The sequence below is a fragment of the Macaca mulatta genome, chromosome 15 (assembly GCF_049350105.2).
Source record: "Macaca mulatta isolate MMU2019108-1 chromosome 15, T2T-MMU8v2.0, whole genome shotgun sequence".
Taxonomy (NCBI): Eukaryota; Metazoa; Chordata; class Mammalia; order Primates; family Cercopithecidae; genus Macaca; species Macaca mulatta.
Window position 1 is genome coordinate 60,113,732 of NC_133420.1, and position 13,016 is coordinate 60,126,747.

Genomic DNA, 13,016 nt, shown 5'->3' on the forward strand with positions numbered 1-13,016 from the left:
CTGTACTCAACTATCTCAGAACCAACCAGTGACCTAAATGAACCCCAAGGGCACACCCAGTTGGCATAAGGCTGCCCCCATGAATTGATTTGCCTCCACCACAAAACAATGTGGTTGAACAGAAGCAGCAAGAATTCCAACTTCCTCGGTTCTGGTTTTGTTTCCATGGGGAAGTTCCCTGAACTCTGTACTCTTCCCCTCTTCTTTATAATGGGAACAGCAGTATTTCTTTTGCCTATTGGGTGTTTGTTAAGATGTGGGGTTTTTGTGCTTTGGTTTTTTGCACGGGAGTGGTCAGGGACTGGGAACACAAGAAGCCATAAAAACTCAGTCCCTTCTCTCAAGGAATGCGGTATGAAAGTTGCACCCATGGAGAGCTGTGCAAGAAGGCGGCTGAGCCAAGCAGAGAAGCAGTCACCTGGGCACATTTGCCACAAGCAGCCTTTTCAACAAAGTGACATGACAGTCATTAAGACAGAAGAGTGTGGCAATGAGAAGGGAGTCAGAGGGCAGCTCCCTTTTCCCTTGCTGCTCCTCCATCATTTGCTAACCCACGCCCAGCTCCACCTTGCCTCCAGCTTTTGCTGGCTTCATTTCTGAGTATTTACCAAGGGTTCTGCTTAGCAGAGGAAGGGTTCTCTTAGCAGATAGTGAGCACAAACAAGGTGATATTTAAACTGGATCTTGAAGGAAACACAGTTCATGATGTCAGGAAGCAGAGAAAGAGTCTTCCAGGAGGGAAACAGCAGAAGAGCACCCAGAAGCAGGGTTTCCAGGGAAACTGGCTGCCAGAGGGCAGGGCTTACAGGTGGAGAGAATGGAAGATTCACCTGGAAACTTCTGATCCAGAGACAGAACTTAGGGAGCCCCAAATATCACATCAGTGTCCTTTTTGTCCCTTCCTTGGCTTCCTAGTGTTGGAACGATAACACTAGTTACCAAAGAAGCTGAAAGCCTGTGGGAATTGGCCCAGCAAGAAGAGATGCGGTCCTGGGCAAAGCAGAGGCAGAGGGGGAGAGAGGAAGGATAGAGCAGGCGAGAAGTCTTTCAGGGACGGAACTGAAAGCCCTGTGGAGGTTTGTAAGAGTAGAGAATGAGAAATGTCTGGTTTGCAGCAAAGCCCTATTACAAAGGCAAAGCCTTGTCCTTAGTAATACAGACAGTCCCCAACTTACCATTTTCCAGCTTTACAATGGTGTGAAAGTGATACACATTCAGTACAGTATTCAGTAAATTGCATGAGATATTTAACACTTTTTTATAAAATAGGCTTTGTGTTAGATGACATGGCCCAACTGTAAGCTGATGTAAGTGTTCTGAGCACATTTAAGGTAGGCGAGGCTAAGCTAGGATGCTTGGTAGGTTAGGTGGATTAAGTGCATTTTTCTACTTATGATATTTTCAACTTACAATGGGTTTATGGGAATGTAACCCATCATAAGTCAAGGAGCATCTTTTCTGCTAGGACATTTATAATAATCACCAAATCCTGGACCAAAGCTCAAGAAGATTCATCTCCCTTGTTTGTTCCAGTCTCCCTGGTTATTCCCAAGACAGTAGCTGGTACATATGAGCCCTCATTAAATACCTGCTGGATGACTGAATGGTTAGATGATTGAATGGACAGATCTTGGATTCAGAGAAAAATATACTCCTGTCATCAGATATTTTAGCCAAAGCGAGTCCAAGGAACTTTCTGGTGAGCCCCCAGCTAGCCTACACTAACACTCCTCCCTCTCCTTCTCTCCAGCATCCAGCGTCGGCTGTCCCTCCAGCTCCCCATCCTCCACCACGCCTACCTCCCATCCATCGGAGGCGTGGACGCCAGCTGTGTCAGCCCCTGTGTCAGCCCCACCGCCAGCCCCCGCCACAGACATGTGCCACCCTCCTTCCAAGTCATGGTCTCGGGCCTGTAAGGGTGGGAGGCCTGGGCCCGGGGCCTCCCCCGTGACAGAACCACACTGGGCAGAGGCGTCTGCTGCAAAAACACTGTCGGCTCTGGCTGCGGAGAAGCTGGGCACCATGGCTGGCCTCTCAGGACCACTCGGATGGCACTCAGGTGGACAGGACGGGGCAGGGGGAGACTTGGCACCTGACCTCGAGCCTTATTTGTGAAGTTCTTATTTCTTCACAAAGAAGAGGAACAGAAATGGGGCTTCTTCCTTAACATCTGCAAGCAAGGAGGAGCTGGGATATCAAACTTGCAAAAAAAAAAAAAAAAATCTAGACAAGGAGAGAGGCGCTAGAACTCCAGCTGGAAGTCACGGAGTGACTCAAGCAGCCTTGGGAGGAGGCAAGGGGCTTCTGAAGAAACCACCTCTGCACTCTGCACACACATCACTGGCTGTGACCCCTCAGGCTAGCCCTTCTCCACTCTGGGGGAGGAGGTGGGAAGGGCCACCAGGCCCCCAGCTGCCAGGCCAGCCGACCCCAGCCTTCCTGGAACAGGGAGTCTGCAGGAGCGCAGACAGGCACAGCCCTGGGGCAGGCAGGCAGAGCACTGGGGCACCGCAGCAGGCTGACTTACATGCTCCTGATGGGACCTGTGTCACCCAATGAGATGTTTGTTACTCTGGTAAATGCCACACGTTAACACAATAAAACCCATTCCGGGGACCGTGGGGATTTAGGGCACGTCACTGCAGACACGCTCTGCAGCATTCACCGACAGTCTGTCATGCACCCACCACGTTGGCCATGTCCTTGTGTTCCTATCGAGTGCTCCCAGTAACCAGGGGGACCACCCGAGCTAATCATGGAATGTCCGTTCCCAGCAAACACGATAAAGAAAGATTGTGCACTTTAACCTCTCTCATCAGGGCCCAAGGGCTGGCTGGGATTTTTTTTTCCCACTAACTTTGTTTCTGACCAAAGTGAATCGGAGGCATTCTGCTAAAAGACATCCCTGTAGACACAGGGGAGAGAGTTGCTGGCTGAGGGCTTCCCTTGGCTTCCAGAAGGCAGCCTTCCATCCAGACAAGCCAGTGAGCTCTCCCCTTGGGATCACCGGGGTGATCCGTCAGCAGATTGATTCTCATTCATAAGATCATTCTTCCCTTTTAATTGAGCCCCTAAGAGCACTGGCCTGGGAGTCAGACAGACCTGGGTTCAAGTCCTCAGTCCCCTGCCCACTCCCTGCGTGACCTTGATCAGGTCACTAGTGTCTCTCTGAGCCTCAGTTTCCCCTCTGTAACTTGGGGTTGAAATAACACCTGTCCTGCCTACCTCACAAGGTCACTCTGAGGATTGAAACTTGATCTTGTCCAGGAAAGCTTTGTACCAAACAGTGAAGCCGCCCTGACCCGTGAGGTATGAGTATGACTCTGACCTTCAGCCCTCCCTACAGCCGGGGCTGTGGCCCAGAGAAGCTTCCCGCACAGCCCTCTACCCAGAACATCAGGGCTGGAGGGAAGCTCCCAGTGACTTTTCTGACATTCCTAGACAGGTTCATTCTTTGCTCAAGAAAGGCCCGAATGACAGCGTCCAGGATGTCTGCACAACTGAGCAGCTCGCTCACTCCCTAAAGAAACCTATTGGCAGCTTCAACAGGCAGGCAATAATCTCTTCCCAGAACCACTGCAGTCAGGAATAAACTGTTTTCTCCACCAGGCTTTGACAAAAGGGCCCACAGGAATCTTACCATCGCCAACATTTCAAAGCACCCTATTTCACGTAGCATAGCTTTCTGCTCCCCTTCCCCAAAGAGAGGTTATGGAGGTACTGTAGCTTTTAGGGAAAAAAAAAAATGTTAACACATCACAGGTCAAGTTGAAGTCATTCTCTGTTTAGGCACTAAAAATCGGTGTTGTCACTCACTGTGTATTACCAGTATTTACTTGCTTTCTTGATTTCACCAAAACCAAATTTAATTTAAAGGACCACATTAATTTTTCAAAGGGAAAGAGACAATTAATTGTACATAATGTATACACACACACACACACACAAAAAAAAATACCTGTAGAAATATTATTCCAGCATAGCAGGAAAACAAACAAACAAAAGTATTGGACTGTCGGAGGTGAGCCTGTGCGTCTGTAACCCTTTGTGACTCCTAAGCGTGCGCCGTCTTCTAGGTTAACTCACGAAGTACATTCTCTGTCTTACTGATACTGTAGGTTCACCCTTTTTTTTTAATTTCCTCGCAAATAACAAGACCCACAGAAGTGACTCTAGCTATTTAATGGTTCTGTTCTTTTATATGCAACAAACACACCGTCCATTTCTGAAGAGGCTTCGGCCTGAAGGCATTTTCCAATGATGTTAGTGCACAAACGCTTTAAATTAGACTGGAACTGCCAGAATCAAATGTAAATGAGGAATTTCTCGTACCCCTACTGCATGGTATCGATTTTTAATAAATTGTTGCAAATTTGTTTTTATGAATAAAAGGAAAAAACCTGTCGTCTTTAATGCCTACTCATCCCAAAATGCAGGTTAGATGGGGCCATATTCCTCCGCTTAGAAACTCAGGGAACAATTCTGGGGTTGCCTGCTCAGCATTGTCCCTGCCTTCATAAACTGCCCATCCCAGCCTCCTGCTGACAGCGGCAGAGCCGCCCTGTTACCAGGTGACCCCCAACTCTGGCCACAGCTGATTAATTCGAGGGTGGGAACCTGACCCAGGCTGGGCCGGTAAATCACTTCCTCAGGATTCCTCCACGTAGAGAAATTTAGTCTGCCATGAAACAGAAAAAAAAAAAAAAATTGAGCCAACAGACAATCAGGACCAACAGCTGAGTTGATGGTGTCAGAGTACCTGGTTAGCCGTCTCTTCCCACGCTCCTCTGAAAGCACAGCCCTGATTTTGGTAAGGAAGGGGACCTATTGGAACGGAATCTTGCTCCCACCATCCTTGCTCCCACCCCCGGACATAGTGATTGGTTCAGAAATATGCTCATTATCCAAGACCAGCCAATCAGAGCACTTCCCAGGGTTTCCGCCAGCTGTTTTCGGGAGGTTTAAAGGCACTCTGGGCCCCTCCTCACCTGTTCAGTTGTTCAGGCGTTCCTTGGATTCTCTGTTCTTCTGATACGTTGACCTTTTTGCCTAGGTTAGTTCAAGCTGGGTTCCCATCACTTGCAATCCCAAGATTCTTAACTAATATGGAAAACCCACGACCTCCCCAACCCCGACTCCCCTTCGGGGCCTTGCCAGCCTGTCGAGATTTGGTCCCATGCTCCTTTCTAGCCTCATCACCCCATCCCCCTGGAGCCTGTGGAACCACCCCAAAGACTTTTATTTCTCCAGGGTGCTGGGCCTCAGCTGGCAGCTCTGACTCATCTCTCTAGATCCCCTTCAATGGGATCTTCTCTTCCTAGCTCTGGACTGAGGACATTGCCCCTCTCTATGGTACTGGGTACATGCCCACGCTGTCCCCTCCCCATTCTGGACCCTGAGCTCCCTGAGGATGGGACTCATGTCTGCTTCCATGACGTTCCACTGAGCAGCAGTTCCTCCCCGTGGCTCAAAACAGGCTTCAACAAGGCTTTGCACAATTGAACATTTTGACCGAGGTGTGTCCACATTGGTTGCTGGGCCTTAAAGGCAAAGCAAAAGGAGAGGTAGCCACAGCAGGCTGGGGAGGCCCGAGGTTCATATGACTGGGTGCAGTCCTAGAAGTGAGGGCACTGGACTCACAGACTCCACTGGAGGGCCGGTCCCAGGCTGGAGTTTCCCGGGACATGGGATCCTCAACGTGGAGCCTCCCAAGGAGCAGGCTGTCTGAATCCTGGCCTGAGAGACCCCTGCTCCGCTCCTGCTGCTCCACACCACTGCTCGTGCAGCCTTCCTACAGGATGTGGGTTATTCAAGGTTGGGAAACAGGCCCAACATGAAGAATACGTACCCAAGGTCACCTAATAAGGCTGTGGCAAAGGCAGGAACAACCAGAATCTTAGGTGGTCTTCCTTTTCTACCTGACCTTGACTCACAGAAATTAGAGCAGAGAAGGATGCCAGCGGTCATCTTGCCCAGCCCCTCCTAGTAAAGATGGGGAAACGGAGGCCCAGCAACTGGAGCCAAGGTCAACCAGAAGGTCACGAGAGGGCCAGCATGGAACCCAGATGTCCTGGTTTTGAGACTCGGCTCTTCTCAGTCCACTTCCCAACCTATTCTACCACAGATAGTGCAACCACAGCAGTGAGACACTGCCCCCATAGAGCCATTTCTCAGCTACCACAGACTGAGAAATTTTTATGTAGCCTCGCTAAATATGAAGTCAGCCAAGACAACATTTGGTCTCTCCTCTTAACACATTTGAAAGAGAGAAATGCCCCAAGTGTTGAAGATGCTCCTTGTCACATCACTGAAGTGATGCCTTGCTTGGCCATGAGCAGGAAGAGCCCAGACAGCAATGGTGCACTTCATTGCTCTTCATTCTTCTTCAAAAGCATTCTGTCTTCCTTTTGTTATGACTGGCTCATTTCTGAGTTAAAAATAAAATAAAAGGGTATTTCCCAACCTCAAAGAAAGGCTTTCTGGAGTTGAAGCCCTCTTAGAAAGCTCTGTCTGGGGGTCTCCTCACCCTGGGATGTGGAGACAACACTGGGATCCGCTCTGAGGGAAGAATGGGAGAGGTTTCTGGAAACAGCAAGCCTGGGGCACCAGCCAAGGCCTGCCCTTCCAGGCAGTTCCCTGTGCTCAGCAATTTCTTCTTTACAAGAATCAGGAACCACAGACCTAGAAGCCAGTGCTGGGGAGAGGAGGTGGTGCTGGGTAGACTTCATAAAGCAGACTGGCGGCCATCAGCACCTCTGCCTGACCAGCAACCGCCTCTGCCTTCCTGCAGCTCTTCTGGAAGCACTGCCCTACTTTTGCTGGAAAGCAGAAGGGAGAAAATCTGGAGGGCTGCCCTTGCTTCCACTGCTGGACACAGGATTGGTTCAGGGATATGCTCATTAACCAAGCCCAGCCAATCAAAGCTTTCCCCTGATGTTTTTAAGAAGTTTGAAATCTTGCCCTCTATGTTGAGGGCAATGAAAAGAGAGAGACTGAGCTCTCATTGCATTATTTGGGCTCAAGGACCAGTGATACCTAAAAATACATCCATCCTTGAGCTTCTAGGTTTTAAACTAATAGATACCCTTTTCCGCTTACATAGAGTAGGGTTTCTGTCACTTAGAACCAAAAGAAATCTGTGGGATGCAGAGGGGCTCCACGAGGGGTTCACTGTTGTCTGAAACTCTCCTGGTATTGAGGAGATACCAGGAGATATTCAGACATGCAGGAGATATTCTGACATGCAGGAGATATTCCGACATGCAGGAGATATTCCCTGGCCTCACACACGCTGCTGAACAGGGAGGTGGGTAAGGATACCCAAAGGGAAGATGGGGCTAAGAAGCCTCAGGAGGCTAAAGAAGGGTCAAGGAGCCAGGCTGAGGGCCAGAGGGCTGGCACCAAGCTGTGTGCCCAGCACTTGTCACCTGCCTGTCCCCTACCTCCTTGGCTTGTCATCCCTTAGCCTTGAGGAGCAAGGTTTGTGAGGTACTGGATAATAAATGATTAACACACTCTCTGGAAGAGAGAATTGGTCCCTCCTCTGCCTCTACCCCACATCTGAAACCCCTGGCAAACCCCAGGGGCTCACTCCATCATACTTGGTCTCCCCGTCCATGGTCCTGAGTGGGTCCTGCCCAGAGATGACAATTCACTGGTTCCTCCAGGTCCCACCTTCAGGAGCCCCAAACCCTCAATGGGGCATCCACTGAGCCCCTGATCTTTGCCAAGGCCTGTGCTAGGTGCCAGGTGAACACTGAGCAGGATATAGGTCTCAAGAAGTTCACACACTAATAGGAAGACAGATGCTTAATGAAGAAATGACAATAGCATGTGATAAGCACCTACTCCAGACTGGGCATGCGTCCTGCGGGACATAACCTCCAAACAGGGCTAGTTTTGGGGGTTTGCAACCTATACAGTTTTTAAAGGGCCTCATGTTCAGCTTAATGCTCTGCTGTAACTATTTTGAAATTCTAAATAACTTTTGAAAAGGCTTAGAATTTTATTTTTTATTTACTTGTTTATTTTTGAGACAAGTTATCACTCTGTTGTCCAGGCTGGAGTACAGTGGCATGTTCACAGCTCACTGCAGCCTTGACCTCCGGGCTTGAGCCATCCTCCCAACTCAGCCTATGAGTAGCTGGTACTACAGGCATGCAACGCCACACCTGGATAATTTTTTATTGTTTAGAGAGACGAGATCTCTCTAAAAAATAAAATTTTAAAAAAATTTATGTTGCCCAGACTGGTCCCGATCACCTGGGCTCAAGCAGTCCTCCCACCTCAGCATCCCAAAGTGCTGGCATTACAGGCACGAACCATCATACCCAGCCCAGGGCTTAGCACTTTAATTTCATACAGAAGCCCACAAATTATGTAGCCAATCCTATACCTAGACCTGAAAGTGAGTAAAAACTAGCCAGCAAAAGAGAGAAAGAAGAGGAGGGGAGAGGGAGAGAACTAGCAGCCCAATTCTGTGGAATGCATGCATCTGCAGGGGCTGCTGTGGCTGCACCAAGGACAACTAGGTTGTTGTGTGTTCATCATTTACCATGGAATCCATGTGACTTCAGATTGCTACGTAATCAGACAGCACGCATCCTATCTGTGTGTGATGACGTGCGTTACATCTGAAAATCATCAGCCTGGTTGCAAATTCCTACACCTTCACTTACCTGGCTGCATGGCTTTGAATGATTCCACCTCTCTGAGCTTCTGACCCCTCATCTGTAAAATGGACATTATACCTCACTCAGAGATTCTCTGACCGCCAAAGAGGCTCATGTAGGAGAAAGTGTCTTGTAAACACTAAGCTTTTATTTGTGCTACTCCCAGACAGGAGGAATGTAAAGTGAGCAGCTTTAGTAGGTACAGTGGGGCAGCCAACAGCCTAATCTCCTCACAACAGACTGCATCTAGGAAGAACGCCATCAGGGAAAATATCCTGACATGCTATATTAGGGGCAAGGTGAGATTCTAAAGACAAGGCTAAAAGAGAGACAGCAGAACAATTCTGTTAGAAAAAGAACTAGAAATTTGGGGTTAGAAGGAGAGAAAAATGAGAGAGGAGTGGGTGATAAGTAACGGGGCAGTGTGGTTAAAAAGCTTTTAAGAATAGGGATGTCAGCTGGGTGCAGTGGCTCATAACTGTAATCTCAGCACTTTGGGAGGCCGAGGCGGGTGAATCACCTGAGGTCAGGAGTTTGCGACCAGCCTGGCCAACATGATGAAACCTGGTCTCTACTAAAAATACAAAAAATTGGCCGGGTGTGGTGGCACACGCCTGTAATCCCAGCTATGCAGGAGGCTGAGGTAGGACACCCACTTAAACCTGGGAGGTGGAGGTTGCGGTGAGCTGAGATCGTGCCATTGCACTCTAGCCAGGGCAACAAAAGCAAAATTCCTTCTCAAAGAAAAAAAAAAAAAAAAAGAATAGGGATGTCGAATATTTGATTTTAAATCATTTGTGTTGCATGAAGTAAAAACCTCTCTCTTCCCTTTATTTCACTCCCTCCTGCAAAATGTCCCTAAACCTTTGGTTAATTTACTACATGAGTAAAAGCTCTGTGAGTTTTAGTGGAAATAAAGGAAAAGAGTGAATTCTATGTTTAGGTAGAGACCAGAGTAAGGATAAAAAAAAGAAGCAGCCACAAGATGCAGAGGGAAAAATACGTTCTCTGGCTGAGCGCAGTGGCTCTCACCTATAATCCCAGCACTTTGGGAGGCCAAGGCGGGTGGATCACTTGAGGTCAGAAGTACGAGACCAACCTGGCCAACATGGTGAAACCCCATCTGTACAAAAATACAAAAATTAGCTGGGCATGGTGGCACGCACCTGTAGTCCCAGCTACTCTGGAGGCTGATGCAGGAGGATTGCTTGAACCCAGGAGATGGAGGTTATAGTGAGCCAGGATCACACCACGGCACTCCAGCCTGGGCAACAGAGTATGTCATATATGTTGTATATATGTATGTTATATATAATGTATATTATATATGTTATATATGTTATGTATATAATGTTATATATAATATATGATATATGATATGTTTCATATATTATATATATACTATTTGCATAAGTGGGAATTTGGAGCAAGAGGCGACCACGAGCCCATAAGCTCTCCCAAAATTCACAGAAGCATTGGAGAGGCACTGGTCTTCTCCAGAGCCAAGTATGGGAGGACTAGAAAGTTAGGATTAATCACATCTAGATCACACAGGGCATAGTCACTCTTACTTCCATCTAAGTTACATAAGCAACAGGAAATATGTCATCCCATAGAGCCATAAATCTCAAAGATCCTGAATACAACAGTAGAAATACTAGAAAATAAGACCAGCAATAAAATGGTCAACTGGATGGCAAAACAATCTCCACACTCAAAGCTTTAGGAATGACATGATACCGGAGAAGCTGCCAGCCTGGAGGCTCTGGCAGTGTTGAAGAGCCATTAGCTTGGCCATCTTTGTTCTCCAAGGTCGTGGCTGGTTTTGGCTACCCTAGTCCACCATGTCTGTAACTGGAGAAGTCTGGCACTATTGTGAAGTTAGGGTTTTTGTGTGAAGAGAAGATACATCTGATTTCCCTCCAACTGAATTCCAATGGAAAAGACTCAAAACAGTGTTTCTCAAACATGAAAAAAAAAAAAAATAGAGAGGGCCAGGCATGGTGGCTCACACCTGCAATCCCAGCACTTCTGGAGGCCCAGGAGGGAGGATTGCTTGAGGCCAGGAGTTCAAGACCAGCATGGGAACACAGTGAGACTCTGTCTCTACAAAAAAAAAAAATGTAATTATCTGGGCTTGGTGGCATGCCCATAGTCCTAGCTACTTGGGAGGCAGAGGTGAGAAGATTGCTTGAACCCAGGAGTTCAAGGTTGCAGTAAGTTATGATTGTGCCCCTGCACTGCAGCCTGGGCCGCAAAGTGAGACCAGGTCATAAGAAACAAGGAAGTAAAGAAAAAAAAGAAAGAAAGAGAGAATGAAGAGAGATAGGAGGGGAGGGAGAGAGGGAGGAAGGAAGGAAGGAAGGAAGGAAGGAAGGAAGGAAGGAAGGAAGGAAGGAAGGGGGGAGGGAGGAAGGAAGGGGGGGAGGGAGGAAGGGAGGGAGGGAGGGAGGAAGGGTGGAAGAGAGAGGGAGAGAAAGAAGAAAGAAGAAAAAGAAGACAAAGAAGGAAGAAAGGAAGGAAGGAAGGAAAAGAGAAAGAAAGAAAGAAGAAAGAAAAATAAAGAATGAAAGAAAGAGAAAGAAAGAGAAAAGAGACATGTGGACACCTTTTTAGTGTTGAGTTAAATTATTTTTATAAAGAAAGTTACTGAAGGCTGCAGTGAGCTCTGATTGCACCACTACACTCCAGCTTGAGCAACGGAGTGAGACCCTGTCGAAAAAAAGCAGAAAGCTAGAGAGAGAGAGACATATGGACACCCTTTCAAACTGTGTTGACTTAAATTATGAAATGTGCTCCAACTAGATATAAACTCAGGCTTAGAGCATTCATATAAAATCCAAACAAAATAGAAAAGCCAATAAAAATCATGTTAACAACATGGATAAAATGGGATAGATGAGGTTTTGCTGAAAAATAAGTGGCAGCTCACCACATGAGCACAGCCCTGACTGCTGCCAGGCATGTTCCTGTGACTTCAGCCAGCCTGGTGTGATGACTCAATTATCACACTGCTTTTCTTTATTTAAACTTCTGTGAAAACTTCATTTATTCAGCATGCTGCAATATCACTGGGCTGTCCCTGGACTCCAACATATAACTTCCCTATTAAGGCCACCTTTGTTTGTTTTCTCTCATGAGCCATTGACAATAGTGGGGCCATCTGATAATACACACAATTGGAGTCGTGATTGAGTGCAGATGCCCATTAAGCCCCAGGCTAAGTGTTTTGCAAGCATAATCTCATTTAGCTCTCACAGGGACCCCAGCGCAGAACCGATTATTACCACCCTTCGACAGCTAAAGGCACTCAGGCACGGCGGGTGAGTGCTGTCCTGGGTCACACAGCTGGGATGTGGAGTGAGTCACAATTTGAACACAGCAGCCTGATCCAGAGTAGACCAATTTTACCACTTCTTTAAACCCTAGTCACAAGTAGCTGGATTCAGATGACCCAGGATATGCTTTTTTTTAAAGATTATCTTGAAATAAAAATCCCTCTTGTTTTCATTTTATAAAAGATTTGCAGACCCCCAAGATTCACCCAGGGTATCATCTGAGGCTCTAGGCCCCAGTCTGAGAGCCTCGGACCCAGCAACGTGACCTGAGGAGCCATTGAGCAAGCCAGTGGCTCAGAGCAACACTGGGAGATACACTCCAGGCCCCTGGGCTCCTCGGGCCGACTCATAAACCAGCCCCTGGGAGATCCTGGGCCTCGGGGACACCTGGTTTTGAGGGCAGTGGAGCCTGGGGGAGCAGGGGCAGCTCCATGTTGAGCAACAGTGACAGTGGCAGTGATGATGGCAGTACCAGAGCTCCTGGGTGGCTGTGACAACAGACACCTGTCATGGCTGTGGTGGCCACAGTTCTGAAGGCGCCAGCCCCCCAGTGGGAGTGGAGGTGGAGGTGGGGAGTTGGTCAAAACTAGTTGAAGAGGTAGGGCGACCTCCACATCAGGAAGGAGGCCGATTCACTCAGGGCTAGAGGCTGGCAGCTCTGCCACAGCAGAGAAGAACCTATGCAGACACAAGCCCTATGCCCAAGCTGCCCATTGACTAGATGCCCCCACCCCAGATCTTCACCCTGGGCCACTCATCCAGGCCTCCAGGATCTAGCAGAAGGACTCTGCCAGCATCCCAGGGCAGGGGAGGCAAGATGGAAAGTGCTCACCCCATCTGCAGAGAAAAGCCGGCTCTGAGTTGTTTCTGTGAAATAAGAGATTGTAGACAAACTGATGAGAAAATGGACTGAGAAGAAAAAAGGGAAGAAAGTGGGGAGGGAAGAAAGAAGGAGGGAGGGAGGGAAAGTTTTGAGATTGGAGGAGTGTCAGAAACCTGCACATTC

At 48.1% G+C, this 13,016-nt stretch overlaps 2 protein-coding genes across 2 annotated transcripts in view; both read left to right on the forward strand.

Moving 5' to 3' along the window:
* Window positions 1–2,791, forward strand: part of GABBR2 (gamma-aminobutyric acid type B receptor subunit 2) — a 416,683-nt gene extending 413,892 nt beyond the window's left edge. The window contains exon 19 of the mRNA XM_015117226.3: window positions 1,751–2,791. Within this exon, the coding sequence (XP_014972712.3) occupies window positions 1,751–1,916 (166 nt within the window). The 3' untranslated portion in view covers window positions 1,917–2,791. The remainder of the gene's footprint in view (window positions 1–1,750) is intronic.
* The window catches only part of TRIM14 (tripartite motif containing 14), a 288,671-nt gene that overhangs the window by 76,237 nt on the left and 199,418 nt on the right, over window positions 1–13,016 (forward strand). The gene's annotated exons all lie outside the window — the stretch shown is intronic.